Genomic DNA, 14,292 nt, shown 5'->3' with positions numbered 1-14,292 from the left:
TTTTCAATTAATTGAACTATTAGATTTTTATTCATTGTGAATTATTTTGTGTAATATTACAAATTTAACATTCAAAAAATATAAAATAGAAAAATATTTTGTGCTTTATGAAGGAGGCATTATACCACTAATTATGGTCATTGTCACGCTTGATTAAGGAATAAAAATGAAAAGGATCGTGATAGTTTGTTGGTATGTGGGCATCAAATTTAAAACAAATGATGAGTGCAACAGACTATTCATTTTTACTATTGAATTCTGGTGTGGCATGAATGAGTCAGACATTTATTCATGTCTCCCTTTGTTGCTAGCTTTGTTGGTTTTCAGCCATGCCTTAGAGAGTGTGCTAAGAGTGTTATAAGAACTTCTTCATTGATTTGAGTACATGTAAATTATTTCTTATTCTTGTGATAGGTACTTGTCAACAAGAAATAGTTCTAAAAGTCTTGTTCTTCTTTTCTTTTAATTGAAAGATATATATAAACTAATAATAAATAATATAAAATAAAGTCTACTTTCAAGATATGAAGAGGAACAAATCAATGAATCATATCAAAGAGAAGAGATACAAGTGTAGAATCTGTAGTATAAAAAGATGGACATCACTTTTCTTCAAGAGTATGAAGTGAGTTCTCCTCCAAAATAATGTTCATAGTTGTGAGAGGAAATCTATTGTGGTCTTTGACAATAGCTATTTCTTGGGGACTCAATTTGAGACAATTAACTCTTGAGCTCTATATTGAAGCTAAGTTTCTTTTTCATGTCATTAGCAAGAGATGTCAGTTGCAAAATAACACTAGAGTAAACCATGCATAATCAATTGTTACGTGGAAAAACATTAGAGAAAACTACTTTATATAATTAGTTGTAGTCAACTATTCTATTTTAGAATTGGACAAAGGCTTGCAATTTAATATATTCATGTTTGTTTCTTCATCTTGTAGTTTACAGAGAAAGTTAAACAAATAGGTTGTTTACATTGGGTTCTTTCTTTTCTAGTTATTTTTAGTTATCAAAAAATGCTTATATATATTTTATTTGAAAGAAAATTAAAATATTTATACGATGAAAAACAATTTAAAGAATTTGTTAAAAAAAAATTTGTTGTCAATAGTAAAATCTTACATCTCAAAAATTACTTGTTGGTTGATTTGGGAAGGGTCCTCAGAAATACTAATGCAAATTTTACCATTCCTCTCCCTCAAGATTACATGGTGACAATTAGGAATGGCAAACCTCTACCTCATTTCCCTATCTTATTTATTGAAGAGGTTGAGCCATTCAAAGCGAGGAAGTTCAAGATTAAAAAGAATGTGAATTTCTTATGTAGCTTATTTTGCCTTACAAAAATTGAAGAAGATGGAGTTGATTCAACATCAACAGAAAAGAGAGTTAATGAGTGGGTGGATGAGATTCAATAAATAGTTGATGAACAAGGTCCAGAGTAACAAGACGTAGAGGAATGCTTCCTAGAGGATCCACTCTTTTAATTTATCCATATCAAAGATGCATCAATAGATAGTAGGGGGGTCTCTCCAAGCATTGAATTGGTGAGGATCCCTTTTGGTTCAGGACCTTGTTCAGTTCGGCTATTCCTTCCACTTCCTATGCTTTAGAAGATCAAGCAAGCTACTTGCGCCTATTGCCTTGTGTTTCAAGCTCTTTTTCATATTTTGTCTTTTGTTAGATTTCATAAGTTATAGAAGCAAAGATGGTTGGGGTTTTCATGAGAATATTTTGAAGAATTCAAAAATATTTCTGTAGACTTATATTATTGTTAAACTCTGGCTTCATATCCCATGTATTGGTTATAGATCCATAATTGTAGGTAGATAGAACTAGTTGATGATAGTTGTTCTCGATTCAACTGAATTAAGATTAGGTTTTATTTTAAAATATTAAAATTTCTCTATTTTTATTATCTTTTTAATCTAATATATATCAACTTCGACCTTTTATCCAACAAAAATGAAAAATATTAGATTTCTTATAAATTATTTTTAAAAATATTATAATATTATTTTTTACAAATGATAAATTAGACACTTATTCTTGAAAAAAAATGGTAAAAAATGTTTTATTCTTTTATATTACAATATGGTAAAGTTTTCTATATGTTGAATAAAATTAAAAAATAAACAATAATATTGATTATGATTTTTTAAACTTTTGGTTAATTAGATTTATTGTATTTTAAGATTAAAAATATTCAATTTGGTGAATATAAAATTAAATTTAATTAAATATTAAATTTTAAAATAATCATATATTATAGTAATATTCCATATTTAAAAACCATAATATTCTTTAAATTTAATATAATGTTAAAAGCGAACATATTATTACTAAATTCGATAAGAACAACGATAACTTTGGAGGTTCTTCTAGAACATATCTAAACTGGGTCAACATTATGCCCAATTTATGCTAAATAATTTATACAGGTAGTAGCCATTAAACAACAGACACAATGTATCAAATTCCTACCAATAGTGTGGTTAGTTTAGGGCATAAAACATTAAAAGGATTTGGTTAGTTTAGAGATAGAGGGTACAAGAGTGAGATAGGAAGTAGGTGACGAAGACAAGTAGTAGAAAGAGGTATTGGATGAGGCGGAGGGAGGTTATACACACACACACACAAACAGAGAGAGAGAGAGAGAGAGAGAGAGAGAGAGAGAGAGAGAGAGAGAGAGAGAGAGAGAGAGAGAGAGAGAGAGAGAGAGAGAGAGAGAGAGAGAGAGAGAGAGAGAGAGAGAGAGAGAGAGAGAGAGGGTACAAGAGTGAGATAGGAAGTAGGTGACGAAGACAAGTAGTAGAAAGAGGTATTGGATGAGGCGGAGGGAGGTTATACACACACACACAAACAGAGAGAGAGAGAGAGAGAGAGAGAGAGAGAGAAGAGAGAGAGAGAGAGAGAGAGAGAGAGTAATATGGTATGTGCTTGTGCAAACATGCCCATGCATGTGTGTAGTTGTGTGAACATGCACACATGCATGTGTGTGTTTCTGTAAGAGAGAAAGAGAGATGTATAGATAGATATATCGATAAGGAAGAAAAAATAGAGAAAGTGTGTGTGTGTGCGCACGCGCGCAGGCGCAGCGCGCGCGCGAGAGAGAGAGAGAGAGAGAGAGAGAGAGAGAGAGAGAGAGAGAGAGAGAGAGAGAGAGAGAGAGAGAGAGATGAATTTTGATTATATTTTACATAGAAAACATGACATGAACATATAGAGGAATTTTGATTGTATTTTACATAGAAAACATGACATAAACATCATATTTAGGCCCTATTTCTTCTTCCAATAAAAAAAAAATAAAATTGAGGTTCTCTTCAGCATCACAATTCTCTTATGACAAATTATGAGAAGAATATAAATGTGAATGTGTAAAAATGATCATTACTTCAAGTTAAAAATATTGCTTAGTTAATTTTATATATTTTTTCAAATAATATTATTAACAAAATTATATTATATATATTAAAACCAATTATTTATATATCATATATTTTATAATCTAATAATTATTAAAATCTCTAAAATAAATATAATATTTTAGATTTTTTAAATATATAATAAATTATTTATAAATATAAAGTTATAATGAAAAGGAAAATCAATTATTTAAGTCTTTTTAAATATATAATAAATTATTTATAAATATAAATTTATAATTAAAAGAAATCTAAAATTATAAGTTTGGAAGATTTGAATTTTTTTTTTTAATAAATTATCTCTTATAAAATCTTTTCCCCTGCAAATGTTATACATAAATAAATTTATGAAATTTCACATATATAAATAAAAAAAAAGATACATTGAACAAAGCAAAAGAGAATACAATAATAAAAATTAACTACCATTCACCTGTTCACAAGAAAATTAATAAAATCTGCTATTAAATCTGTCCATATTTCTCTTTATACCAGACGTAAATATTATAATATATGTGCATTTATACTAGACGTAAATATTATAATACATGTGCATTTATACTAGCGATGGAATGATACAGCCAAAATTAATGTAGGAAAGCGTTCTATTTAATGCAATGCAAGCGTGTGGGTCCCATAGTTGAAGAGACAATTTTTTTTTATGTAATGTATTTAATAACGACGGCAGTATAAAATGTGATAATGATTTAATAGTAATAAATGTATCTTGCAGATAAATATATTATTTTACATTATAGAAAATTGAATTTTCAATTCACCATTTAACATGAGTGAATAGAAATAAATTAAACTATAGATATTTTTATTCAAAAATTAATTGAAAAATTGAATTCAAGGAAAAATACACGATAGTCTTGGTTCTTGTCTTTCTAACCATCTTTGTACAACGGACTAACTTTCAGACCGTGAAAAGTAGGAACTGTTGTCGGTTGAATTGATGTCCCTCTGTGTAATCGGACTTATCTGCTGATCCTGATAATCAATATCGATCTCTTCAGAGATGTCCAAACTTGTTGCGTGATATTGCACAGCCGCTTTCATCTCTACCAAAACTTCGCTTGCACTAGGCCTTGACAATGGGTTGTCTGCAACACACCTAATTGCTAGCTTCGCCACATGAGCAATGGATTTATTGCTGTAATTGCCAACCAATCGCTTGTCCACTATCTCTACAAATTTTTCAGGATATTCAACCATCTCCATAAACGGTGTGACCTGTTGAGGAAAAACATGTAAGTTACGCTGTCAATTTCTCTAATAATTGAAGCCTCAAATTACTGTCTTAATTTGCAATGACGGAAAGGTTAGAAAAATATCACACCCATCTAACAAGATTAATTTCATTTGAAGAAACTTTTGTATCTATAGGTGCTCTGCCACAAATGATCTCTAACAAAACCACCCCAAAACTATAGATATCACTCTTGTCAGTCAGGACTTCTGTCTTAAAATACCTGTCACGCATAGAAATACAATGTCAAAACAAATTTATCAATTTTAGAATTGCGGAGTACGCAAACAGAGGGCAAGTAGAAAATTACTCTGGATCTAGGTATCCTGCTGTTCCTTTCACAGTAGTTGTGACATGAGAATCCTCTCCATCAATTGTCACTCTTGAAAGACCGAAATCTGCCAGTTTCCCATTTAAATTTTCGTCTAGAAGAATGTTGGCAGTCTTTATATCTCTGTGAATAATTTTTGGGGTGCAACTTATGTGCAGGTATTCCAATCCTTCAAATAATCATTTGTAGTATTAGATCAAGAAAACTGGTATTTATATGTAGCTTTATGACAGAAATTGTTTACCTTGCGCTGCATCTAAGGCTATGCTAAGCCTGGTTTTCCAATCTAGATTCGGATATTGCCCTGCACTGTTACCTGGGAGCAAGAAAGTGATTTTTGTGGTGAAGTTATAGTTTTCCATATTCATAAATATGCAGCAAATGGAAGAATATTTTACGGGGGACATTTAATTACCATAAAGACGATCTTTTAAGGAGCCTACAACCATATATTCATATACAAGCATTAATTCTCTGGATTCGTTGCAATAACCAAGCAAAGACACCAAGTTCTTGTGATGAACTCTCGACAGAAGATCAATCTGTTCAGCAAGTTTGAAACAATATATATTAGATTTCTGTAGTAATTGTTTTCCATGTGAATGAGATTTAACATTGTTAGGCTGAAAATACAAATATATAATATGAGGATTTAAGAATCTAATATTACCTCGTTCAGAAACTCTAGAACTCCTTGTTTGGAGAAAAGAGAGAGCACTTTTACTGCAATTTGATTTCCGCCCTGCAATTTACCACGGAACACAGAACCAAAGCCACCTCGTCCGATCTTAAAGCTAAAGTTTTCTGTAGATGTCATCATCTCTTCTAGGGTAAACGCACGGGATTTTGTTGGGTTCGGTACCAAAACCATTGAGTAGTCTGCAATTCATTTGAATTGGTTGTAAATCTAGCTACTTTTAATAAGGTATAAAAGTTGTTGATTTAATAAACTCTTACTGAAAAGAGAAACATTTTCTTACCGAGTTCAAAGATATTTACAGATTTGCTTTCTGATGCGCTGCCTTTGGAATCTGCAAGTACGATATCCTTTCTCCTAAATTTCCTTCGGTACACAATAATACTTACAATCAAAATAAAAGCTATAATTATGATGCCGCCTCCTATAGCTCCAACGATAACTCCTACATTGCTCCGGTTTGAGTTGGAAGGGGTTGGATTCTGAGACGTATTAGTAAGGTACTTATTGCCTTCGTAACTGCAGGATTTGAATACAAAATAAACACATTCCGTATTCCGATGTACAATGCTATTTGATAAGAAAATGTTATACAAAGTAGTATCATAGATAAAATAAGAACGAATAGCATGTGATAATATTACGTTAATATATTCTTCTGAAGGAGAAGTTGGGGAATTACGCCGCTGAAATTATTGTAGTCTATGAATCTGTCACAATCAGAAAAGAAATCATTACAAGGTTTCAGTACTTGTACGACGGTGTTGACTGTAAATTAGAAGCGAGAAGAGAAAACCTACAGCTCTTTAAGATTGTCTAGTTGGGATACCCAGTCTGGAATTTCACCACTCAAGCTGTTGTTTTGTAAATGTCTGCACAACGGACCCACCGAATTCCTTAGATCTTTATTAGTTTGTTGTTTGACGTTAGAACTGACTGTTTTGCTAAATGCCATACATTAAGAAAGCCAAAAAAACAAGGAATTGTATCGAGATACGTACAGTCTCTCCAGCTTTCTCAATCTAGAAAAATCTGGTAATGTTCCAGTCAAATTGTTATTTGCCAGCGATCTGTGTGTACATGCAAGTTGGTAAGAAAGGATTAACCATAATTTAATTCCCAAAATAAGGATTTCTGTCAGTTTATACATGTAAAATGCAAGGTTAACCACCATGATGTTTCACCCAAAACAAAACCAGAATTTTTCTGAAAAACAATTAAGTACTTCGTCAATCGTATATACAGGGAAAGCATCGGTCATTTTATTCCAAATAATATTTCATAATTAAATTTGAATATATCTAATAGAGATATATTATTATTTGGTTTTTATTGGAATGGTAAAATTTATGCTCATATTATTCATCAATTATTTTTAATAGAATGTTTCAATGTCATTATAAACTAATTTTGGTACAATTTTATATCAAGTGGAATTTTTTAAAATATTTATGCATTTTTATTTATGATTTTTAAATGATATTTTCAACTTTATTAATATCTATTTTAATATATTTGTTTCATTGTTAGTCCATGTTTCTCTATATCTATTTCTCATTTTGATATTATAATTTTTCTTAGTCTTGAGTCAATTATACAATTAGAACTAACTCCAAATTTGTATTTTTAAAATTTATTTTTGTCAGCCATTTCCAATAGCTATTTTGTCTTTGTATATCCTATTATTTATAAACAATTATTTTAATGTTAACTAATATTCTAGATTAATCAAATATCCCAAGCAATAACAATAAAAGTCTATACAAATATTCTAATTTGAAATATTATGATTGTTTATTCTCTACTAAAACTTGTCAAAAGTCATAAAATTAGTCTACCAAAAAAACTAAGTAAAAAATTATTATCACTTACAATCCAACTTCTCATGCTCATGAATATTTTTAAATATCAATTATATTTTAACAAATAGAAGAAACCCCCCCCACAACTACAACATTGAAGTTTGTAGTTGACCATATTAAATCCATGCCTCAAAAATTAAATTTGTGTTGTATTACCTCAATCCCAAACTGTAAGATTGACCCATAGGACATTCAATTTTCACAAGATTAAATATGGTCAACAATTGAGACACGTCATTTTTTTAATTGTATTAAATTAATTGTTTACCTTCATTTTAACACATGCTTGAAATGACGCTGTAATTATATTCTTGAAACGAAATAATGTAAAACTAATATATAGTTCCGTTTGCTTACATGTTAATGAGCTCAGTCATCTGAGCAAGAACTGTGGGTATGGATCCCGTCAGACTCCTTCCGGCCAAGTTGCTGAGAGTAAACAACACCAATGGGTTACATCCTTTCAAATCTATTTTCCCACAATTGTACCTATAAAAATAATTAGAATTCTCTGAATAAAATTACATATCCGAAATTCTGACAGAAGGAGGACTGTTATTGCACTGGATTCCTTCCCATGGAAGAACAAAACAAGGATCTGAAATCCAATCGTTGATTTTAAACTGTTTCTTCATAGCAGCTAGAGCATCAACTGCACAATTACAAAATAGACGACTTCATTAAAAATTTTAATAACAATAAAATAATTTAATACTAGTAAAAAATTCTAAAGCAAGAAGTTCTTACCATCAGCTGAGTAAGTTGCAATTTCAGTAGTAATGAGCTGGTAGTACTCCAAAGCATTGATGAGAGGACCGGGACCTCTGTTAGAGGATCTGTACAGCTGTATATTGTCAAAAGTAAAATTTCTTCCGAACGTCGGTATTTCCCCAAAATTAAACCCAACCTCTTTGGCAGAAAAATCTCTTTCCACACGATCGAGTGTTAAACTGATTTGCCCAACCTTCATAGTCATTGAATCAGAGACGTTAAGCACGTTGCTTTCTGCAAAATAGAGTAACAGTAAGGGGTTGCTTATTGGTTCGAAAACCATGTCTATGCTCTGGTTGGCAAGTGTCGTAGCTGCAGTTTGCATAACGGCAGATGGAGGAAGGTCTTGGGTGTTGTTCGTTGAGATTGTCCCCTGCAACGTAATAGTCTGGAGTCCTTGCAGTAGAAGAAAGGGAGACCACAGGCGATCGAATTTGTCTTCAGGATACCTAAATAAATGGATTAAAGAGATGTGAAACCTAAAAGGAAATTTAAAAGGGTTTATGGAAAAACGAAACAAGATGAGTATTATTACCTGATTGTGGTATTTCCACCGGCATCATATCTTGCCTCCATACGCAAGATTGTTCCGGGCTTGGCTTGAGGATACATGCCTTGTTGAAGGGTTCTCAATTCAATAGCAGAGATAAAAGGAGTAACCGTCTCAGAGGTTCTAATCAAGCAAATAAACAGAGCATCACTTGAACTAAACAAAATCCTCTCGCTCGGCAGGTTCAGCTGTGAAATTCTGCTTGTTATGTTTCTCACGGACAACATTTCCGTAGTCTCAATGGAGAATCTAAAGAGCGGAGAGACTGATTGTACACTGTAATTACCATTATAAAACCAAATTCTTGCAAGGTGAGGCACTTTTGGGGTTATGGGCAGTTGATAGCAAGATTTGTCGAGAGGCCCTGGGAAGACTCGAACACTTTGCTGGTATTCTGGCATGCTAGAGTTTCTTATTTCTACCTTTTCCCCGACTTGTATATAATTATCATCAGGAACCCATTGTATACCGTTTTCATGCTTGTAATTTGATTTCCCGCCATAGTCGATGCTGAGAAAACCTGCTTTAACAGAGATACATACAACAGAGTTAAACAAAACAATACAATTGCCATATGCAATTAGGATTTAACTGGTATATACTGACCTGGTTGAGCAATAACAAAAGCAACACACCAGAGGATAATAATACTCGCAACCAATACCATTGCAATATAACCCATAACTGACTGCCCTAAGCTTATTTGGAAAGTAGATTCAAAAAATTCTTTGTAAGCAATTACTTATGGGATAATGTTATGACCTACATTTTCTTGCCTATATTTTGTGAGAGGTGGTCAAAAAGTCAGGTCAATAGCAGATGGTGAAGGAATGCGTCAAGCCGTCTGACGACAGTCACGACACTCGGTCGTATTCATTGAGATGACGTACTCTGTGAGTCGGTCAATCTAGAAAACTTGGATACAATTTTATAGTAGGGGTGGTGCTGTCAAGATAAGATTCAGTCGAAACTTTCTTTAATAAATTGTATTTGCAAAGACAATAGATCACCTAAGTCAAGAGAACTATAAGGAATATTACAGACCAAATGTGATTTAACAAGATACGACAATAAATATACGTATATTAATATTCGGTCTATGGCGAGGACCACGCAACAACAAACAAGTGCCAAAAGTTGAACTGAAATATATTAAATCAAATTACAATTCCATTTTCAAGGGTTGAGTGTAATAATGCGGCTTCGATAGCCTCTGCGTTTGTCTCGCTTGAAAATAAAATCAATGTAACCACGGGCGTTCCCATGGTTTGAAAGAGAAATTAAAAGAAAAACGTCGATACAAAATCACATCTAAATTTCCAGGTAGAGGAACACCACGGAAACCTCTAGGATGTTAAAATTATACCGACCACGAGAATTTCGTGGCCAATGATGTTATTTTTTAGCGCATTTTTTTCTGGTATTGATCAAGCTGATTTATTTTTTCGGTTTTATTATTGAACATTATTTTTTTTTAAAAGCATATATTAATATCAGTAAGCAAATCTACAATACGGGAAAAAGTCTGAAAGAAGTATTTCAACATTAGAAGTTATTGAAAATGATTGCTTTAATCCTTCAACATTCCACTCTGGTTTAAATTTTTTTTACTAATTAGACAATTATTTAATTTTAATGATGAAGTTATTTGCAATATTCTAAAAAGTTTTTTGATTTTGTGTTCTTTTTCAACAGATTTCTAAAACATTTTAAATTTATGAATTCAAAATAACTGATTGGATTTCAAATCCTTGCTTTGCTCTCCCTCTTCAATCTCTTTCTCTCAATTTTTTTTTTCTCTACCTTTGTTTCCCTACCTCTCCACCTCTCTCCCTATCTTTGTATCTCTTTTCCTATCTCTTCCTAGCGCTCTCTCTCTCTCTCTCTCTCTCTCTCTCTCTCTCTCTCTCTCTCTCTCTCTCTCTCTCTCTCTCTCTCTCTCTCTCTCTCTCTCTCCACCTCATATTCCCCCCTCTACTTATCATCAACACATCAAATATTTTAATACAAACACAATGATCCTTTGGAGTCCTAACAAAACCCGACTGTAATGGAAAGCCATCATACTTATGAGACCACATCTCGATTGACTATTGTAGTCCATCTAAAGAATGTTGTTAATGTACAAATGAAATGTTACTAGCCTCTAACCAAAAAAAAATCATGTTATTCTATATAATTGTTCTCCTTAGTGTCCTCATATACGAAATCAGTTGTAAATCCTATTTTCTCAATTTCAAAGTCTCAAGCAACAACAATAGATAAAAGGAAATAGGAGATAACTTAGCAACAAGAAATAAAATCTCACCAAAATTAACTCCTCTCTAAGAGTAGTCTTGGTCACTAATCTAGCCTAATACCACTCTAATCAATTTACTATACTAATTTTTTCTTTAAACATCCGCTTCCAACTATTGGGCTTTCTTCCTTTGGAAAAACTAACAAGATCCTATGTATCACAATTACACAAAGTTATCATATCCTCCTACTTGACCTACATGTAAGAATTACTTTCCCTTGAAGAAACATGCCAATAATTAACAAAGAAAGTATAAAATGGAAATCTAGTTGGCTATACATGTCAATATGATCTTATTGTTTTGTGGACAATCTCAAGGTACAAGTAATAGGTTGTACATGTTCTTCTAAATACTATGATCCTCATAATCATATAAACTATTTACACCTTCTCCTTCCTCTTCATTCTCTAATCCATTTAATTATTTTTGTTGAATTTTGCAACGCAAGTTTCTTCATGTCAAACAACAAACAAAAACACCTTCCACAAGAGAGTTACATAAAAGAACGCTATCTTACTCAAAAGCAAAGAATACATAATTATAGGATGAGTTACAATTGTACAATGAGGTGCTTATAAAGAAATCACATAGCTAAATTTAGGAGAATTAAAGTGCAAGCATGAGGAGATAAATAAAGTTCAACTCTAGATAACTAGGTTCATAAAAGCTAAACTAGGTGCACAGCTAAAATAAGCACTCGTAAGTGAACTTAAGCAAAAAAGAAAAAAAGAATAACTAGTTGTAAAAAAGCAACTAATAGCTAAATATGCTCTAACTTAATGTGCATCTTTCTACTTTTTTATTTTATATCTTTAAGTTCACTATTTTAGTATTATCTTTCTTTTTTTGTTGTTCTTCATGTAAATTAGCTAGGTAAATTCCTTGAAAATTACATCTTTAGAATTTATCATTTTTAAAGTAAGAAAAAATACAAATCTTACAACATTTTTTATTCTCAATGCAACCAACAAATATACATTAATGAGGTTGTTGGCTCTAGTTTATATCACTTCTTTTCAGGCACATGAAGATAAACCTCACAACCAAACACTCTTAACTTTAAAATAAAAGGCTTATTGTGTATCCACAGTTTAACATCCACTAGTACAAATATATTTGAATTAATGATCTCTAATAATATCCAAGAAACAAACAACTTTCAATGAGTTTAGTGTTACCAATAATATAATTAGAAAAGCCATCAACTATGTTTTAGTTAGGAATGGTCCTAGTACAATTTTCCCTAATCTATGGTGTCACAACATACATGGATTTTAAGTTCTCATCACATTGACAAAATTAGAAAAAAAAAAGAGGCCCTAGGCCTAGAAAAATTTCTAATTTGTGATTCTTTAGAAACCACCAAATGCCCTCTTGCCAACTTGCAACCAAATTTATCAAATGTCACATGTATTCAAAATCATTCAACGTGGATACTGTAAATGGTGAAAGTTTTAGGTTTTCAACAATTAGATGTATGAAAATTGCTAATATTTATACTTAGGGACCATTACATTAAAAAAAGGGGTAAACCCAATAGATTTAGCCATAAATCAGCAAGGATAGGGTTGAGAATCCTTATTAGGTTTACTAGAATTGAATTGATTGCCCTCTTTTAAGTTGAATTATAAAAATGTTGAAATTAGGGTAAATATGTTGAAAATGAAGTAAACACACATGAACAATGAGCTACAGTCATCAGATCGAGCAACAAACTTGGATCTGATGAATGCAAGTATATTTAGATTTGTTCCTAGAAGGAGCTCTTAAAATGTCAAGACTGATATGCCCGTCGCATTAGTCCTCTACACTTTTCCCATCCCAAGGGAGATTTGTTCATCACTGTAAATAAAGTAACTCTGTACCAGCCTAGTAAGGTTCACTTGACTCATGAAAACAAAAATACCAAAATTACAAAGCAAAAGACTATGTTTGCAAAGTAACTTGAGTATCAAGATATGCAAAAGAGTAAAGCATTGAGTGGAGTGTATGCCCCCACGTTAAAGCAATTGCATATGCAACAATGGGAGAATTTTTTTTAATGTAGTATGCATGCATCCAAAATAAATACACGTTATCACAATGATATGGCCCCAAGGAAGAACAAATCAAAGGATAGTGATCACAAAACATAAAACACATAAGGGTTATACTTAGCTCTAGGGTGAGTATTATCTTAAGATAAATAACTTGTATATCATGAAAAATATTTTTATTGAATTATCCTCATCCCCCTAAGAAAGTAGAACCACAATGGAAGAAGGGCACCTCTGTCTTTTGAGTCAACATGGAAAAGACAAAAAGAGATCTTAATGCTTTTGATCATCCTCAAGTAGACAATAGTAAGGAGAACAAATAAAAGAATTGAGAAACAAATAGAGGATGATTATGAACAAGCACGAAAGGAGAGAGAATCTATGGCATGAATGAAGCTAATCATGAAAATAATCTACCTCCCAATCTTGCTCAACATTGTTTTGTGAAGGTGGACAAGATGCAAGAGGAGAAACTTCGAGCATACTAGATGGAGCTACCACAAGTTCCAAACAAGGACCATGCTCTAATGATGAGTCACTTGTCTGTTACTAGGAGATAGGATTAATGCTTGTGAGAATTGTTATTGTTTAGATAAATCATTGTCAACATCAACATATTCATATTCATCATTGAAATCAGTATCATCAATATTGTTAGCATGATGTTCGTTTTCATCCATCTCTTCATCAAGATTAATAGAAATAGGATCTTTAATAGGAAAAGAACATGAACCATCATTAATCTTAATATTTTTTTATCTTGGAGATTTAGGTTGAACTTTCTCCCTATGGTTAGGTGAAGGCTAGACAAATGGGATCATATCAACATTTGGTGTCTTTTGAGAGGAAATTGGTTGAGAAGTGAGTTCATGACCCTTAGCATGACATCTCCATCGAGATTCTCTCGCACAATGGTTTATTTTAGTTTTAAAAGAGGGTTGTGAAGGATTAGGATAAATAGGCATAGGCTTTTTTCTTCTTTTAAAGAAGGATGAATAGGAGAATGTCTACTAGTATTAAAGATAGGAGATGTCGAGCACTTTCCTTTGTAAGATGTAGGAT

The 14,292-nt window shown here is 32.1% G+C and overlaps 1 protein-coding gene across 1 annotated transcript; it reads right to left on the bottom strand.

Moving 5' to 3' along the window:
* Nucleotides 1-4,227: 4,227 nt before the first annotated feature.
* On the bottom strand, nucleotides 4,228-9,576 carry LOC131070097 (probable LRR receptor-like serine/threonine-protein kinase At5g48740). Its single transcript, XM_058005622.2, has 15 exons — nucleotides 9,501-9,576; nucleotides 8,880-9,414; nucleotides 8,321-8,793; nucleotides 8,099-8,225; nucleotides 7,931-8,002; nucleotides 6,713-6,781; nucleotides 6,512-6,583; nucleotides 6,356-6,421; nucleotides 5,995-6,230; nucleotides 5,685-5,893; nucleotides 5,430-5,556; nucleotides 5,259-5,330; nucleotides 4,994-5,183; nucleotides 4,774-4,906; nucleotides 4,228-4,667 (listed from the first exon to the last, which is right to left on the bottom strand). The coding sequence occupies exons 1-15, from the start codon at nucleotides 9,574-9,576 to the stop codon at nucleotides 4,344-4,346; spliced, it is 2,781 nt and encodes a 926-aa protein (XP_057861605.2). The 3' UTR covers nucleotides 4,228-4,343.
* Nucleotides 9,577-14,292: the final 4,716 nt, after the last annotated feature.

The sequence above is a fragment of the Cryptomeria japonica genome, unplaced genomic scaffold, assembly GCF_030272615.1.
Source record: "Cryptomeria japonica unplaced genomic scaffold, Sugi_1.0 HiC_scaffold_204, whole genome shotgun sequence".
Lineage (NCBI taxonomy): Eukaryota > Viridiplantae > Streptophyta > Pinopsida > Cupressales > Cupressaceae > Cryptomeria > Cryptomeria japonica.
The sequence above is the reverse complement of the archived record's forward strand: the minus strand, read 5'-3'. Positions and strand labels throughout refer to the sequence as shown.